The 18,668-nt window shown below is 38.4% G+C and overlaps 1 protein-coding gene across 1 annotated transcript in view; it reads right to left on the minus strand.

Moving 5' to 3' along the window:
* ctdp1 (CTD (carboxy-terminal domain, RNA polymerase II, polypeptide A) phosphatase, subunit 1) overlaps positions 1–13,944 on the minus strand; it is a 99,335-nt gene extending 85,391 nt beyond the window's left edge. The window contains exons 1-7 of the mRNA XM_038287738.1: positions 13,416–13,944; positions 11,305–11,388; positions 7,694–7,787; positions 7,188–7,316; positions 6,958–7,108; positions 4,979–5,069; positions 2,492–2,658 (exon numbers count right to left, since the gene is read on the minus strand). Coding sequence (XP_038143666.1) covers positions 2,492–2,658; positions 4,979–5,069; positions 6,958–7,108; positions 7,188–7,316; positions 7,694–7,787; positions 11,305–11,388; positions 13,416–13,726 — 1,027 coding nt within the window. The 5' untranslated portion in view covers positions 13,727–13,944. The remainder of the gene's footprint in view (positions 1–2,491; positions 2,659–4,978; positions 5,070–6,957; positions 7,109–7,187; positions 7,317–7,693; positions 7,788–11,304; positions 11,389–13,415) is intronic.
* Between the last annotated feature and the right edge of the window lie 4,724 nt (positions 13,945–18,668).

Consider the following 18,668-nt stretch of genomic DNA (forward strand, 5'->3'; position numbering starts at 1 on the left):
AACACAGACTTTAACTTATTGGGTTTATAGTTAGTGCTAGGTGACATGACCTTCATAACAATAACGCTCTGGCTCCTCTATCAGAAATAAAGGCATGTACAGGAAATTAAACTGATCCATTTATTTATTCAATAAATCACATTAGATATTACTTTCAATTAGATATTAAAGTCTTTTACCCATTTAGGTTTAGGCATTCAACAATTTCTCATTCAACAGGAGAAAAGTATTTCCTCTCTTGCAAACATTTTCGCCCTAAGGTAATGGAGCCTTTTGCACATCTTTAAACTGAACAGTGTGGCTGTGCTGTAGGTGGAGCAGGTTGGATGTGTTACTTTGCGTAGTCAAACTTTACCTTTCCTGTTGTGGAGGCAGGGAGCTGAGACAGAGACATTTCTTGCAAGAAATAATGTTCAAATTTATTGAACGTCCTTAGACAGAGATAGAGCTCTGACTGAGGCAACCTTAATGTAGGCGCCATATGCCTATTTTATGTATAGTTTGAAATTATTTGTATTATGAGAATTTGATATTTCATTTACATTAATGAGTGACATAATAATTTGATTTAAAAATATGTACAAGTTAAAAAATTTTAATTTAAAATATTTACAGGACGCTGCTTAGTGTGCCTTTTGATGACGTCATTTTACTGCGCCAGGTGCCCGGTGAGGTAACCGTTGTAAACAGACACAGGAGGAGGAAGGTTGGTGCCTCACGGTTTTCTGACCGTGTTTTGCTTGGGACATGCTCCTATTGTTACTCTGTGGAACCTCAGATTTAGTTTTGTGAAAGTTTAGGAGGTATATTTTGTATACGTTCGTTTTTTGTTATCGCCTTTGTTTTAAAATATAAAAGGCATAACGTGACGTCAGTGGAGATTATTGTTTTTTTTTTTGTGGATCCTGGAACACGCCTCAGCCACAAAGCTCCAACTTAATACGGATTTAATTGAAACTCTTGGATTTACCCTACACTTAGTACATACATTTATACCTTACAAAAATCCCAATACAAAGTCCCCCCAAGGAAACCAACCCACCGCCTGCTTAAAGAACTTTCTCACACTTGAAGATTTGTTAGGTTAATATATCTTTCACTGGCCAGATGGATCTTCTCAAAACAGCCGTCCTCCCCTTCATGCCATGAAGGAAGCTGTGTAACTCATTCTTTTCTCTCATGACCTTCGTTTGGAGCCTGTGAGGCTGACAGACATACCTCCACATTTTTTACTCCACGACCCACAAATAGGCTCGTCATGGATCGGATCTCAGAGGGTAGTGTAAATGGGGTTTTAAGAGTGCAGTTTCTTTTGGTTTAGGCGTTTATTCTACAGAGTAAAAGTTTTCAACATCATTATCAATAAATAATTAAATAAACTCTCAAAATGGGTCATTAATTCAATACATTTCTACCAGTCCTCTCCTATTACAGTGCAGCTATCCCACCGCTTTAGGAACCACTGAAAGAAAAAAAACAAAACAAAAGAAAAAGCGAATATATCGGCTAAAAATATCAGCAGGCTGACGAATCAGTTCATCTCTAGAGTGGATTCAGAGAATATACATACAGAACTGTAAAAAGCTTTTAATATTATCAACTTCTATGAGTTCAACTATCAGAAACTTAACATGAACAAGTTAAAGGAGTCTGAAACATCCTCAAAGCTCTGAAACTGAACCAACAGCCTGACTCCAGACCTATTTGGATCCCAGCCTCCAAAACCCAATCAAGCTCATTTACTTCTTCCTACTTGATAAAGTTTGTAGAACATTTCTCTCTAATACGGTCTGAATCGCTCAGATTTCAGCACAGCCAGTCTCCCAACTTGTTGGCAAACATTTCTTGGAGGAGAAAACTGCTGCAAGGCAAGTCTGAATCCTCTGGGAACGCTGAGTCACTCCGCAGCCAGCGACTCCGTTTGAGCGTGAAATATGTGAGGAGATAACCTGTCAACAAGGCAAACTAGGAAAAATAAATTTAAAAAATGGGAATAAATAAGTAAAAGTTTCCTTGTTGGGAGCAGAATAAAAGATCGCTTGGAGCCACAGGGCTGAACGGACAAGATCCGCCGGCGAAATAATCGGAGGAGACAGAGCACGCTACAGCAGTGGCAGGGGGTTGTTCTGGCTTTAAGATCATGGAGGCAGGAAATTAAACCACGGACAAATGCTTGCGTGGAGGGGATTGTTGAGTTTCTGTCTATAAAAACAAATAAATCCTCTCTGCAGTAAAACCACTGAACCTCAATAGGCAGCCTAACAATGTAGTAGTTAGAGTTTTACAGCTTTAACTGTTGTGGCTCACCTATGATTCTGAACAAAAACTTCCAAACATACCTAACCACAGCGCTAAGTTGTTAAGATTTAATTCTTGGTGAGACGAGCAAATCCCAAAGATCAAAAGAACTACTAGAGCTAATTCCTGATTGTTTAGTTCTTTCCCAGCATGCAGTTCTGTCCAACCTTTATCTGCAAAGGACCAGACTCACCTTTCCTGGCCAGCTGAGCTTCCCGTGACCCCGGCGGGGCGTTGATGTCACCGGTGCCCTGGAAGTAGATGTATTTCTTCACAGTGATGAGGTTTGGCGCAAACTTCCACACGTCCTCGCGGTCGTCGATGATGCAGACCATGGAGTCGCCGCAGGGGAACAGGTTCCTGACGGGAAGACGGATTCCACATGAGAGACCCCAACATTTTAGAAATAAAGCATCTGCTGGAACTGATTTTTTGATTTTTTGATTAAAACTGGTAGGAGCTTTTATGACCAACATCTGAATCTATTCGTGCACCAAAAAGGACAAAAGGCCACAACTACAAAAACAAAAGGGAGAGGATTTGGTTAGTAGTGTCCGGCTGCAGTACCAGGTAGGACCATTTTCACAATCAGTGCAATAAGGACAAACCATAAATAATGAAAATCACAGGTGAGCTTCAAATATCAGAGTTTGTGCAAAATCACCGAAAGTAATTCACAAAAAACAAATAAGACTCGACCATGAAATCAAAGCCAGTTCACCACTGAAATAAAAGAAAGTTCACCACTAATCAAATACAGTTCACCATGAAACCAAAAAAAAGTTCACCACAAATGTAATAGTTTACCATGAAAACAAAGGAAGTTCACCATGAAACCAAAGAAAGTTCACCACTAATCAAATACAGTTCACCATGAAACCAAAAAAAAGTTCACCACAAATCAAATAGTTTACCATGAAAACAAAGGAAGTTCACCATTAAACCAAAGAAAGTTCACCATGAGACCAAAGAAAGTGTACCATGAGACCAAAGAAAGTTCACCATGAGACCAAAGAAAGTTCACCATGAGACCAAAGAAAGTTCAGCGTTGCAATCAAAGACAGTTCACTACTGAAAACCAAGAATGTTTACCATGAAACCAAATAAAGCTCACCACTGAAATCAAAGAGAGTTCACCACTGAAATCAAAGACAGTTCACAACTGAAATCAAAGAAAGTTCACCACTGAAATCCAAGAATTTTTACCATGAAACCAAATAAAGTTCACCACTTTAATCAAAGAAAGTTCACAACTGAAATCAAAGAAAGTTCACCACTGAAATCCAAGAATGTTTACCATGAAACCAAATAAAGTTCACCACTGTAATCAAAGAAAGTTCACAACTGAAATCAAAGAAAGTTCACCACTGAAATCCAAGAATGTTTACCATGAAACCAAATAAAGTTCACCACTTTAATCAAACACAGTTCACCACTGTAATCAAAGACAGTTCACCACTGAAATCAAAGAAAGTTCACCACTGAAATCAAAGAAAGTTCACCACTGAAATCAAAGAAAGTTCACCACTGAAATCCAAGAATGTTTACCATGAAACCAAATAAAGTTCACCACTTTAATCAAACACAGTTCACCACTGTAATCAAAGACAGTTCACCACTGAAATCAAAGAAAGTTCACCACTGAAATCAAAGAAAGTTCACCACTGAAATCAAAGAAAGTTTACCACTGAAATCAAAGAAAGTTTACCACTGAAATCAAAGAAAGTTTACCACTGAAATCAAAGAAAGTTTACCACTGAAATCAAAGAAAGTTTACCACTGAAATCAAAGAATGTTTACCATGAAACCATAGAAAGTTCACCATGAAATCAAAAAAGGTCCCACTGAAATCAAAGAAAGTTTACCATGAAACCATAGAAAGTTCACCATGAAATCCATCAAAGGTCCCCACTGAATTCAAAGAAAGTTCACCTCTGATATCAAAGAAAGTTCAAAACTGAACTCAAAGTTCACCACTGAAATAAAAGACAGTTCAACCAGTGACGTATGCCGTAAAGCAGGGGACAAATGAAGTCGTTCTGTGTGGCACGGTTAATTCACCCTCCTCAAAGTTGGTGCTGGTGAAAGAGATACAGACCCCCTTTGGCCTGTACCGAGGTGTCATTCAACTAGGTGTCATTCAACTAGTTTTAAGTTAGGAAAATATTTGATGAAGTTAAAAAGTTCCTTAGTGTTGGTTTACTCTAACATTACATTATCACTTATCCACTTTAAATTAGGTCTACACATTAAATCCATTCACCTCAGATTAAGGTTTCCTCACATTTCTCTCAGTTTCCAAATATTAAACCAAGAAATCTCCAAACCTCAAATTTTTTTTAGTTTGTGTTTCAGCATTTTTAGGACATTAAAATAATGCAGAGCATTTCGCACGCAGGAGTGAAGGGTTATTTAAAAAAGTAAAAAAGATAAAAGCTTTTATGGTTAAAATAAAAATGAGAAACATTTACATGAAGACAAATTAACAAACTTTAGTCTGATTTAATGTCAGAGAAATAAAATAAAGTTATGTGCTTGTTATTAAGTCTTTGTAAACATCTGATTTAAAATGTATCTGCTCCTTTAATCCTGAAAGGCTGCATGAATCGGTGTTGCTCAAGTTTCTGACATCAGTTTGAAAGTGAGACAGAATATCCTCAATGTCGAGTTGGTTTCCCACCTAAGATTCCCCGTCTTGGAGAACGGATCTATGCATTCATCTCTAGAAAGGATCCTGTGGGAGAAAAGTTTCTTTTCCGGATCCAAGAAGCCTAAGGAGGAAGAAGAAAAGACGAACATTAGAGATAAATTTCCACAGGATCACACTATCCCTCCTCTTATCATCACACTAAATGAATCCCTCATCATTTTTTTAATGGAGTCAAACTGCTTTTACTGTTTTTATAAATGAAATATGCAGCTTTAACTCCCCCAACAAAAAATATAAAACGGTGGATGATTCCCAGAGCTGCTTTAGCCACATGTGCTGCTGCTAAGAACTGCCTTGAGACGAGCTGAACTCTGCGCTATGAGGTCAGCTGCAAAATCCAATTCAACCTGCATTAAATATTCATCACATGGAGGCAGAGCAGAGCCGGCTGCTCTTATCATTTATACCACTATGACTGAAGGACAGCATCATGAATACCAACAGGATGCTAAATAAATGCATACGTCTAAACCCCTATAAAGGCCCTTGAAACGTTACTAAAGAATAAATCATTCAAAAGAAGAAACAAAAAAGAAAAATCAGCAGGAAATGAACATTGGAAACTTTTCTCCTCCCCAGGAGTGAAGCAAGGCAGAGCATCCGAACATCAGCTGGGATGTTAGAGCGTGAGCAGACAGCCCCCCCTGATGGACACAAGTGGGAAGTACAAGATGAGGACCTCCAAAGCACAAGGAGGAACACTCATCTATTCCTGTTGATTGTTTTCACATTTTGTAACGCCTTCAAGTACTTCAATGAGTATTTATCGGGATTATACATTTAAAAAAAGAGAAAATGTAATATAATTGATGGAACGGCCCTGTCCCTACGACTTTAAGGTTGCCTTTAATGACTCAATGAGAATTCTTAAAAAAAACCCAGGTTCAGCAGTGCAAGTGAGATGTTTTGTAAAGTGTCAGAATATTCCAGCCACTTATGAGAAATAAAGTTTTCACATCCCTCTCTCAGTGCGCTAAGATACCAGTCGGCTCTGTGGAAACAAACATGACACAATAATGTGTCTATTGAATAAAGTAATCAATCAATTACTATATATTTAACATTTATTCAAAATAACTTGCCCCTTTTACTGTGTCACTCTGATAAAAAAAAAAACCAGGGCAACCAGCTCCCTGCAGAAACGGCACAGATTTAATCCCAGGAAAAAATCTGAACTCTAATTTAATGCTTTTTAATACTCTTTTAATGATCTTAAAAACATTTTGATGCCATCAAGTACCCATCGACAGGTTGCAGCCATGTCCCGAATTCCTTGTTTTCAAGCCAACTTTGTTGAAATTTGAAATTCTCTAGCTTTTTTCTGCCTCAAGCTGCTTTTCCGAACAAACTGCTTCACGATCAACCGGAATCAGTTCGGCACAAACATATCACGATATAATATGTGTGACGAAATTGTTTTTATAAACTTTTTATTTTCTAAAGATAGCATTCTAAACATAATTATAATCATATTTAAAGAATTTTAATGCCAAATAAGGCCTTAATTAAAAAAAATAATAATTTAATGTCTTTTAATGCTTTCTATGACCTGCGGACACCCTGGTACCTGATTAATCTGGGCTTTGTTCATCTTCCCATCATGGCTCTGCATAGATTACCTGAACATAAGACTACCACAGCATCATACTGCCACCACAAAGTTGGTTAATAAGCAGTGATCATTTTAATATGTGGGAGGAAAAAAATCTATTTTATACACTATGTTTTAAAAGACTACTGAGGCCTTGGATAAACATCTACGCTTTTACAGATAAACTATTAAAATACAGACATGCTGACATTTCCTCCTCGTTTAGGCCTTTAAAGGTAAAGGAAGCTCTATGGAGGTTCAGTTAAAGACCTTGATGCTGTGACGTGACAAAATGTGGACGAGCTTTTAGAGAGCAGGCAGAGCTGCAAGGCTCCAGCTTTAGGAAGAGAACCATTACCGGCGATGGTGTGCGCATACAGGCGGCTCCCGAACGTAAAGACGTGCAGCTCGTAGAGTTTGGCGATTTTCTCCAGGAATTCCTTACAGTGCGGCCTCAGCCGCGTGTGCAGCATAGGTTCTCCCCGACCGAGCTGGAAGTGGAAAATACCCTGAAGGAGGAAAAACAAAAAAAATTAAACCTAAGGGGGAGAGAGGGCGCAGGATTCCAATGCGAGACGGGGACGGCACCCTATTGGACATGCGCTGGCAGTGCTGCTCAGTGGTGTGGATCAGGGTCTGGTCCAGATCCACCATGAGGACCAGCTTCTTGTTCCGGTGCAGCCTCTGCTGGTCCTCCTGGGCCAGCTGCTTGGCTTGCTTTGGAAAGAGAGAGAGAGAGAGAAACGTCAAACCGCAGAACAAACATGCCGCTTTCCTCTGAGCAGCCTGCGTTTCACTGGTGAAGATTCTCAGTCATCCAGGTCATAGTCATTCCAAAAGAAGAAAATTACAATCTACTGGACTTTTCAATTTGCATGTTTTCAAAACAAAAGCAAGTTTTTGTTGGGCTACTGTACAAAACCTTGAACTCAACGCAATTCCTGACATTTTGAATTGAAAAACCTTCCTGGATGGGAAGCGAAACGTCTTCAGACTTGGAAACAAAGCCTGCGTTTCCTTTACTCCTTTGTTGCATGATGAACCTGGGAGCAAAACGGGCCGAACCGCCGTTCTACAGCTGTGGTGTGACTCACCTCGGAGCTGACCATCAGCTCAGGGACGCTGTGCACCATGGAGACGGTTGCTGTGGAGATGGGACTCTGCTGGTTGCCGTTCGTCCCCTGGAGCCTGAAAGGGAAAGAAAAGGAGTAGGAGTTCTGGCTGTTTGCATCGCTCGGGTCCTTGAACGTCCTGACTGAACAGATCCACCAACTCAGAATTCATTAACTCATTTCCTGTAAAGTTTAGCTTTTTTATTTTTCTGCAGGTTGATCCAGCAGCACAAAATCATCAACATGACTTCAACCCCTTTAAGTCGTCACTGGAGGCTCCAAACTCCCAGCTGACGAAGGCCCGGTTAACACTGCAGGAACATGTGACCCGAATCAGATCATTTATTTTCTTTTTTAAGGAGGTTCCAGTGATCAGATCAGGCAGTTTAAATCAAGTCAGGACACTCAGATCTGTCCATGTCTGTTTTTATTTATTTCTTTTTTTTAAGTCCCCATTTGAGTCTCATTCATATCTGGTCCTGAATCAGATTTTTGATCTATTGTAAGGGAAACAAATAAAAAAAAAATCAGCGGGGTCCGAATAAAAAAGATCATCAGCCAGTAAAGGTCCACAGAAACTCTTAATTATAATCTGACTTTTTGGCGTTACTTTTAACAGAACACTGAAATAAAAAGCAGGTTTTAATGCATTCATGTTATACATTTAAATCAAAAAATATAAAAAAAAAAAGAAAATCTAAAGTGTTTTTGAAGTAGAAAACAACAGTCGTTCAGTTTGGTATACAGACAATTTCCTGATTCACATATTTTATAAAACACCTGAACTGGCCATTTCTTTTTTTTATGTTTTAATGAGAGCAGTGGGCTTTATGCTGCCCTGCAAGGCTTTAAACCTGGGTTTGAATGGAGACTAAGTCATTCTAAAGCACATATCAAGGTGCTCATTCTGAGCCTGGATCCAGATTTATTTTTGATTCTGTTCATGGTGGAGAATCCTGCTTCACAGCAGCAGGTTGAGCCAAACATCCTCTAAATGTGCAGAGTCATCTTTGAGCACCATTTCACTTTTCTTTCACCAGTTCACCATAGTTCTTCCAGCAGTCCACACTTTCTCTGCTCTCTTTTTCTCATCTTCTTCTCCTTCGTTCCCATTGAAGAGAAAAAGGAGGAGGTTATCCTGCTGTGTCTAAAAGTAGCAGCAGCAGCAACCCAGACTGACAGCAGCTCATTGGATAATCTGTATCACGTGTAGCCTGGTGCCGGACGCTCTGGAGGGCTTTACCGTATTAACAGGAGAAGCGGCGCAAGCGAAGTTAGACACTGTCGTCGGACAACATGCTGTAATTTCTATATCTTTTAAACCTGGTTGGGTCCAGATTAGCCAGCAGGTGGGTCCGGATCTGGACCCTGGTCCACTAATCTGCGACTCCTCAGCTATTGGAATGTGACTCTGGTGGGAAGGACCAATGCAGATTAGATGAGACATGGGTGTCATTTTCCATCAAATCTCTCATAGCGTTTTGCTGCCCAGCAGTTAGCAAAACAGATCGAAAGTTAGAGTTAGTTAGAAAGCTGCAGAAACTGATAGAAAATAAGTGCAATTTTCCTGGAAAAATATGTAATTGGTCTTAGTATAGGCAGGCCCTCAAGATGAGATGATATCAATGATATTATTATTAAAATAAGATAATAAGGTTGTTTTTTTTATCTTATTAATTTCTTTATTGTCAACAAATCATCTTTTAATCCACTGACAAATGTTTTCCATTAATCAAATTAAGAGAAAATATTGTGATTTCCAGAAAAGATTAACTTACTAAAATGTTTTGCAGTGTTACACGATGCAGATACGTCTGAACCTTAAGCCATATTCACACAGCAGCCTGAAGTGACCAAAATCCAATATTTTTGCTCATATGCATCCTGTGTCCGATCTTTTCATGGAAGTCTGAACAACCGACATCCAATTTTTTTTCATGTGACCAAGGCCACTTGGCTATGTGGCCCTGAAAACGATTCAATCTGATCTTTTCAAATGGGACCTGTGTCTGAACGGCCCCTTTATCCGACCTGAACGCCATTAACACTCAACTAAGGTCCCTATTCTGCGTTTTGCTACGCAGAAGTGGGAAGAATAACAGCAACCATGGCGGAGGATGATGGGGAGAGCAGTATTTATGTTTAACCATCTTGAAAAGATTTCATTTTTAAGGTTGGGAAAGATCGCTAGATGCGCTCCGGCACTACCATCCGTGTTTACTTCCGTAAACACAGAGTACGCTGGCCTGTGATGTCATTGCGTCCTCTACTGCGTATGCGGGACACTTTTTTAAGTTTAAATTTCTATTTCTAAAAAATATCCTGTCTTAAAATCTGTGTTTCTTTTCCGTTATTTTATTCAGCCCAGTTAGTTATACGTCAGCCTGAGCACCTAAATTCAGCCAATCATATAGCAACGGTCATCTGTCAATCAAATTTTTTCGGTCATAGCATCTTGATTTATATATCGCAGCTAATATATTAAACGGTTGAAATAAGAATCATTTCCTTTCCCACTGAGTTCCGTCCCAGTGTTCACAGGAATGGACATCTGTGTCTTCAGCAGGCGTAGAGCTAACAGAACTGGCAGCGGTGCGTCGCAAGGGCTCAAACATGTACGGTTGTAGATACCAGATCTGCTCGGGTCCTTCAATTGCCAGTGACGTTACACTAAATGATTGGCTAAATGTCGCCACATGATGTAAAACATAGTGGTTCCCAAGACAACAATAATAACACAGCGTCCATTAGCGTGTCTAATGACCGATGAAGTTTTACCTGATCAATAAAAAAATCTGTTTCTGGTCAACAAAGTAACTGTTAAACCATTGTATATTGCAGTAGCTAGCTGTGCTAAGCAGCTAACAGGTTAGCCTCTTTTAGCTCGGGCAGTTAGCCATATTAAGCTACACTACTTTTTGAAATTGTATCAACAACAACTGTTTGTTTTCTACAAGCAGAATAACTGTTTTATTTAATGAATTTTATTGCCAATTAAGGCCTTAATTTAAAAAAAAATTATAATTTAAGGACTTAATGATTTTTAATGACCCCCGGAAACCCTGTTGTTGTAAGAAATTGAGATGATTTTGGTCAGTGTAAAGGAAAATTAAAATAAAACCGATTTGAACATGAAAATATATTTAAAATATGAAAAGGCTCCATTTTATACATCTCAAATGCAAAAAAAAGAGTGGATTTTGGGGTGAGTTAGACTTTAAACATTCTAATTTATAATCCTGTTGCCTGTTTTATCTTATTACTCCTTTGTTTTTATATTTTAACTGAAACATTTCAGACTTGTATCAAGAAATGTATCCATGGAATCAGTCATTCTTAAAGAGAAAAATGTTTTGTTACCGAGTCCCAAAGGCTTTAATTTTTAACAGTGAAACATGGGAAAAATTCACAGTAAAACACAGAAATGAGGGGATTTTAAATCAGTCTGCAATGAGAAGGAGCAGATACTGCTAGGGCATCATACTGCAGCAGCTGCTTCATCTCCCCAGCCTGAGTTTTGTGTTTGGTCTGCAGAAGCAGCTCATCACGCTTTAGGATACAGCAGTGAACCGGCAGAAGAAGGAGAGGCTTACTGAGTTAGATCCTGGCCGCACTCGGCGCACAAACCCTTCATGACGATGGGATGGCTGCATTCTGCCATTCTGACGATGACGCCTCTGAGGACACAAGAAGAAATCAGTTAAAACAATAAAGTTGTTTAGTCATCTAACAGCAGCCATATCTACAGATCGTTTAAAGCTTGATTTATTACAGGGCTTTCTTTCTTCAGGACTTAATGGACAGTAAAAGTTAACCACTTAGTGACGGCGATTCAGCGATAAATCTGCATTAAGGATCCAGAAACATGGCTGCTGAAAACAATCCTGGTCACATAAAAACTACGGAAGGACTCTTGCTCCATTATTATTGGAAGCAAAGAGTTTTATAAATGGAAATAAATAAAAAAAATATTTGGTATTTTTCCTTACCAAATCCAATTAACAATTTATTTTTCTTATTTTCGTTTCATAATAAAATATGAAATGTATTACTTTCAAAAACTCTGATTACAATCATTTCCTCTGGGAGCCCAGACCATCATACCTTCACCTCCATGCTCAATAGATTGATTTTATTACAGACTCAAGGTCCAATATACATTAAAAGAAAACAGATACACTAAGAACAAAAAAAGACTATAAGTACAACAGTGAAGGTGCCTACTCCTTCAGGAGGCAATTATACCAATGTCTCCAAAGCACAGATGAATATTTAACTGCACTATATTTGACATTGGTCATCAGTAAAATAGTTGGAGTGAAGGTTTGTTTTGAAATGATTACACATTATATGTTCCAAATAAGTTAATCCAGGAAGCTTTTTGATTTTTGAATTAAAAAGCTGCCTGGATGGGAAGCAAAACATATTCAAACTTGGAAACAAAGTTGTTTTTTTTACTTTTTTGGAATAACTATGACCTGGATGACTGAGAATCTTCACCAGCATAAAAATTATATTTAAAAAGAGTTTAAATTAAAATAAATAAACTGCTTTGTCTCACTGGTTCCATTAAATGGACGTTTTTGCACAAGCTGCCAGCTTCTCAAACTTCAGCAGCTTGTTCAGGATCTTTTTTTCTCCTGATTGTGAATTTGAACCTTTAACAGCTTGATATTAAGCTCCCCACTTCTCAGCAGCATTTGGTCTAACTTGGATCTTTTATCATAAGATGATGGATAGTAGAGCTGAAATAATCATGATTAATTGATGACTGAAACTAATTTAACCTTCAACTGGAGCATAACAGTCCATCAGCTGAAAGAGGGACCTACTATAAGGAGAAATAATGCAGATACTGTAAAATATATATATATATATATATATATATATATATATATATATATATATATATATATATATATATATATATATATATATATATATATATATATATAAACAGAACATACATAATCCTGTGTTTATTCTTCAAGGAACTTTTTTCTATCCGATTATTAATCCATTGATCCAAAAAATTTTTATAATTAATCTATAAATCGATTACAAAAATAACCGTTAGCTGCAGCTCTAACTGCTTTAACTGCTGATCTTGGCCCATAGCTGTAGCCTTCCCTCCACAAATCTTTCTCGTATTCATTTTCCTCTCCTTTCTTTGCTTGACAAGATTCTAACTGATTTCGTATAAAATAAAACACACTTAAATGGCGGGAAGTGTCCTGCCTGAGTCTGACCGCTTGGACATAAACTTATCTCCCACTTGTCAACCTGCTCAGTTGCTGCACGCTTTAAGTAGAGCCCAAACAACGCGAGATCTCGCTACATGGGATTTGGTTTTCAAAATAAAATTATCTAAATTCTTTTAACATCAATTCAAGTTAGAACGAGCCCAAAAGTAGATTATTTACATATAGTATGCTCTAATCAAATCTTTTTATCTTTTAAAAGGTAATCTAAACGCCTATTAGAAAGGGGATACATTTGTACTGATATGTGTAGCTTTTACTTTGAAGGGTCCGCTCAGAAGACGCTTTACCTTGACAGTGGAAGCCAGGGTACAACTGCTAGCATCATTAGCCTTTAGCTAAAAGCCGTGTTATCGGTAGGTGTAACTGACAAGCTGCCTGAAGCCGTTCCATGCAGCTCAGCTAACATGAGCTAAAATTAGCCTGTGGAATCATTGACTCACCCGGGAGGAATGATTTGTCCGGGTTGACAGCATAACTCCTTCACTACTCCAGAACGGTCCGATTTCACCTTCTTCTCCGCCAGCCTAACGGCAGCCCCCGTCTCCTTATCCTGGGCTACGGGAGCACATAACGCGAGAACCGAGTCCACGTTAACCAGAGTCCCCGGCTTTACTTTCCACTCCAGAAGCCGGAGCGGAAGACCCGCGCTCGACCAGCGCATGTCCGCCACCTGTGCCGCGGGGCCCTGGTCCTCCGCGGCGGCTGCTGTCGCTGCTGCACCGCCGCTAGAATCTGCAGGAGGATCCTCCATCTGTCCCGCTCCGTTCCAAAATACACCTTTTATTTCTAAGTGCTCAACCTAAAACCTATCTACAACTCCCCACAGTGTGCAACGGTTCATTAAAACATGTAGCCTGGAGCTCTAATAGACGGTTAAAAACAAACGTTCATGCGGTTCTGAGCCCCTGAGGTCTGCACGGTGCAGCTCCGTTCGCTCTTCCCGCTCGTAAACAGGAAAGCGCGACGCTGCAGCGGCACGAGTCACACAGCTTCCGGTGGATGGGCGACATAAACAACACTCGGTACTTCAAAATAAAAGCTCAAGTAATTGTCTTTGTTGAAGCCATGTTTACAGCACGAAGTACTGCTATGTTTAACCTTTAAGTTTTAAATAGTGTGTTAATTGAATAAAAAAGCAAAACTGTACTTAAAGTGTAGGTCAAGATTTTTTTGGTTTTTAATTTGAAGGCAAGACTAATTTCTTCATATTCTTTACATTCGTCAACTTTTTTTCAGATTAAATAATAGTAATAGTAATTAAATAATAGTATCAAGGTGCTACTTTATTGCATCTCTTATACTATATCCATTGGTTGTGCTGTTCTTTTTACATCTCTTTGCAGGTGATGAAGCAGACTGAAAATGTTTTATCATTGTCTCCCTTTTATCTCCTCTTTCTTTCATCTTTTCTCCTTTTTTTTCTCCTTTCCTGTTCTACTTACATTGCAGTGTCCATATAATCTGTACTACTCCCTGCATGAATTATAATAAAGGTATTTACATGCATAAATTAAGTGGAACACTATTGCGATAGCCGTACTGCTCCACTTGTGAAAGCAAAACCTGTTGGGCTCTTTTTTGACCTCAAGACAATTATTATTATTGCCACATTGCCATACAGGACACTGTAAAAAAAAAAAAACAAAAAAAAGTCAACATTTTCATAATAATAGGGTCTGTTTCTGAGAACTTGGCTTTCCCTATGGGTTATATTTCAACTAGATATGTCCAGATAAATGATACAGTTAGAAGTATTGCTGGTTATACTGATTGGGCTTTGTTCCCCTATCCGTCCTGAATTAAACGGTGCAAGAAGGATATCGATACGATATATTATGCCAGACTTATGACCATTTGTTTAGGAACAACTTTCCCATTTATTAAGCAGGGATACGTGGAACTGCAGCAGCAGGGAGTCCAGTTCAGAACAATCAAGTGATAAACAATCTAGAAATTCCACAGGAAAACAAAATTAGTACAAAGTCATATTCAAACTAGTTAATCAGACAGACTATTTTACAGATTGGAATCTGGTTCAGTTAACAAAATCGATAAATAAACTTGAAGAACTCCGAAAAGCCAGAATACTCTCTAGTGGAGAGCTATTAATAAACTGCAGAGACAGCGCTCAGCAAGGCAAAGCTATAAGAATTAACAAGATTGAGGGGAAAAGAGTTCAGTGCAGCTTGTTGGAGAACTAAAGGATTAGCATGGGAGTCATTGAAGGAGCTCCATTAAAAGTTTCTGAAAAGCAGATTCTAGAAAACATAAGTGGTGCAAAAGTAAAAGAAGTGAAATGGTTAAAAACAACAAGAAACTGAGAAATGTGTGACAGCTTATCTGTGTTGATTAAATTTGAAGAAAAGCAATTACCCTGTAAGGTTTTCATTGGTTATATGAGCTACAATGTCAAAATATACAATCCTCCACCTCTGAGATGCTTCAAATGCCAAAAATTTGGTCATATCGCAGCAGTATGCAAAGCAAAACAGCGATGTGGAAGGTGTGCTGGAGAGCATGAATATGGAAAATATGGGAAAGAAGCTAAGATTAAATGCTGTGACTGTGGTGGAGAACATACTGCTGCATATCCCGGGTGTGAAGTGAGTAAAATATCGGAAGAAATTAGAAAAGTGAAATCTGAGCTTGGAATAACGTATGCTGAAGCAGCAAAAAGGATCCCATCCCAGTCAGAAAATCCCTAAAAACACTTCAACACATAGCAAATTCAAAACCTCTGGAGCAGCGTCCCAAAATTGAAGATTCATGGATTGTAAAGAAGAAAGATTTGGTTCTTTTCATGGTTGAAATGATCAATTGTAGTGCTCAGACGACAAGGCAAACCGAAACAAAATCAAAATAATAGTGAAAGCTGCAGAAAAGTATCTTGAAGTTAGAGATTTAAACTGGGAAATGGTTGAAAGCATGATGGGAAAACTGATAGGATCATCAGAAACTGGCAGAGTGATGATAACTTAAAGATAAATTAGAAAAAATGTGATTAAGTATTTATTATGTTGGATTCAGTTAAACAGTTTGGAAAATATAAATTTTTTTATTATTTATTTATTTTCTTCGGGTGAGTCTTCTTTCCCGTTTCCTTGTTTTACTCCTTATCAGTTGGTGGCAGTAGTGCACTTAAACTAGTTTGTCAACGGCCATAAAGTCTCAGAAGAAGAAGTTCATCATTTCATGAAATTTGCCTCTTTTTTATATCTTTCTTTGGAACTAGTTTTAGAATAAATTCTGCTTATTAGCTGTCTATCTATAAGCTTCTCTCTGTGTCCTTCCTCTGCTTCTCATGGTCAGGCTTGCACATAGGTTTGTCAATTGTCAAGCTTCTAAGGATGCTGATCAAATGACACATTTTAATTCATTTTAAATGTTTTTGCCACGTCTTTTCATTTCCACATATGATTTCACACTTTAATACTTATTCCGTACCATCTTCTTCAACATTTTACTTCCTATCTTTAAGCTACTCCTTTTATTTCAATCAGATACGATTCAAGTCTTTTTTTATTATTATTTATTTTCCTGTTTCTGCTATTTTATTAAATTTCAGCTTATTTTATATTTTTTTTTCAATTTGGATTTGATTCTGCTCTCTTTCTGGACAGGCATTATTTTTTTTCTGTTTGCTGCTATTTAACGCCATGTTTCTGCTGTTGGTTTCCACTATTTTTAGCAAAGTAATTAAGCATTTTTGTTTTCTCCCATTTCATACATTTATAGCAGTTTTTGCTTTAATTTTCAGCTTGTTTCTGCCATTTTAACTTTACAGCTTAAAGTTTAGCATACAGCATTCGAACTGCATTTTCACAGGAAATGCAACTTTTTCCAGTTTATATTGAATGTCAAATTCAGGCATAATAAATAATTCAGTTATTTGGATTATGGGTTAAAATAGAAAATTAGAGAAGCAGCAGGAACATTAAGTAATGACTGTGTTTGTAGTAAAAACACATGCCATCACCCCACCCCATGCAATGATGTTTTAATTTGAAATTTTCAACCAAAGAGTAGGCTTTCAAGATAGTTCTCCGTTTAAATGACCTCATCACACCATGTGTCAAAGTTAAGGCCCATGGGCCAAATCCAGTCCTTAATAGTAATTTAATTGGCACTAAAGGGTCTTAAAAAACAATATAATTCCATAAAAGTAAGGAAGAACCAGCATCACATGAAAAAAAGTTTTTATTTTAAAGAATTCATTGATTTTATTGTAATTTCACATATATGTGTTAACATATCTTAGACATAGACAACTGTTATTGTCATTTTTTATACATGGAGTTTATTCAAAAACGACACTTTGTTTAGTACAGCTTTTCAGACAGGAAATGAAAATGTCCATTCTATAAAGTGCAGCAGTGATCAGATATAAAGTGTGGGAGAAAAAACACGGTGCAAAAAATGCATTGGTATGGAAGTTCAGAGCATTAATATATATGGTGCAAATATGCAGTATTTTTTTTTTTGTTTGGTGTTATCAGTGTGATGCAGAGTCTGTTTTTTTCCAACATAGTGGTTAAATGTAAGATTGTTGTGGCCATTAGTTATCATAAACCAATCACATGTGTTTTTACAGCTTACAATAATTAGTAGCATTTTCTTGTGAGTTTATTTTTGTAATGCTTGTCATGATTTTTGGACTAGAAAAACTCCATTGAGTAGTTAATGTTTGTTTTCTAATATGAAATAAATACCAATACTGTTATAGAAGCAGAACATTGTGTTTTATCCCAACCCCGTAACATCATCAATTACCATCCATCCATCCATCCATCCATCCATCCATCCATCCATCCATCCATCCATCCATCCATCCATCCATCCATCCATCCATCCATCCATCCATCCATCCATCCAGATTTCTCCCATTTCTCCATCTAGGCTATCATTTTATCATTCACGCTCTCCATAGTTCTCCTGTGGCGTGAGCACAGGGCGACTGTTGCGCGCCTTTAGCGAGCATGCGCGTTTCCTGGCGCTTGCGCGGTGAATCGTGCCACCTGCGCTGTGCGGAGATGCAGGGGAAACCGTATCTGATGGGGAAACACAACTCGACATAACACCGGTATTTCCATCTGGAAAACGCTGTTTTGCTGCTGGAGTCCTCCTCACTCTCCATCTCTCTGTGAGTGCTGTACGTTAACACCCGCCAGCGGAAACACCCACCTACCCAACTGACAGACGGAATCTCACTATACATCAGCCATTCTCATCCTCCCCTCTCTCATGACAAGGCGCGCATAAGTCCTATCATGAAAAAAGGTTCATTGTGCGACCTGAGTAACGCGCAATAACGTCTGCAATAGTATCTGCGTTATAGTTACAGTCAAAGTAATTAGTTAGATTATTCGTTACTAAAACAAGGTAACAGCGTTAGTAACGCCGTTACTTTCAACGCCGTTAGTCCCATCACTGGTTACGACTTTATTCTCTTAGTATTGCGACTTTATTCTCGTACTGTTACGACTTTATTGTCGTTGTTAGGAATCCAGGCTGTGTGGGTTGTGTTTTTGTGTTTTCCCCCTCCACCACCAGGTGGCGCCCTGTTCTCATTGGTCCTCCCTCACACCTGCGGCTGGTTGGCTCATTACTGAGGACTTCTTAAGCGGTGGACTGTCACTACTTCAACGCCAGAGTGTTTGCCAGTTTTGGGTACTCTAGCCAAGCTGAGTTTAGCT

Source organism: Cyprinodon tularosa, unplaced genomic scaffold, assembly GCF_016077235.1.
Source record: "Cyprinodon tularosa strain WSP-4 unplaced genomic scaffold, ASM1607723v1 ctg244, whole genome shotgun sequence".
Classification (NCBI taxonomy): domain Eukaryota; kingdom Metazoa; phylum Chordata; class Actinopteri; order Cyprinodontiformes; family Cyprinodontidae; genus Cyprinodon; species Cyprinodon tularosa.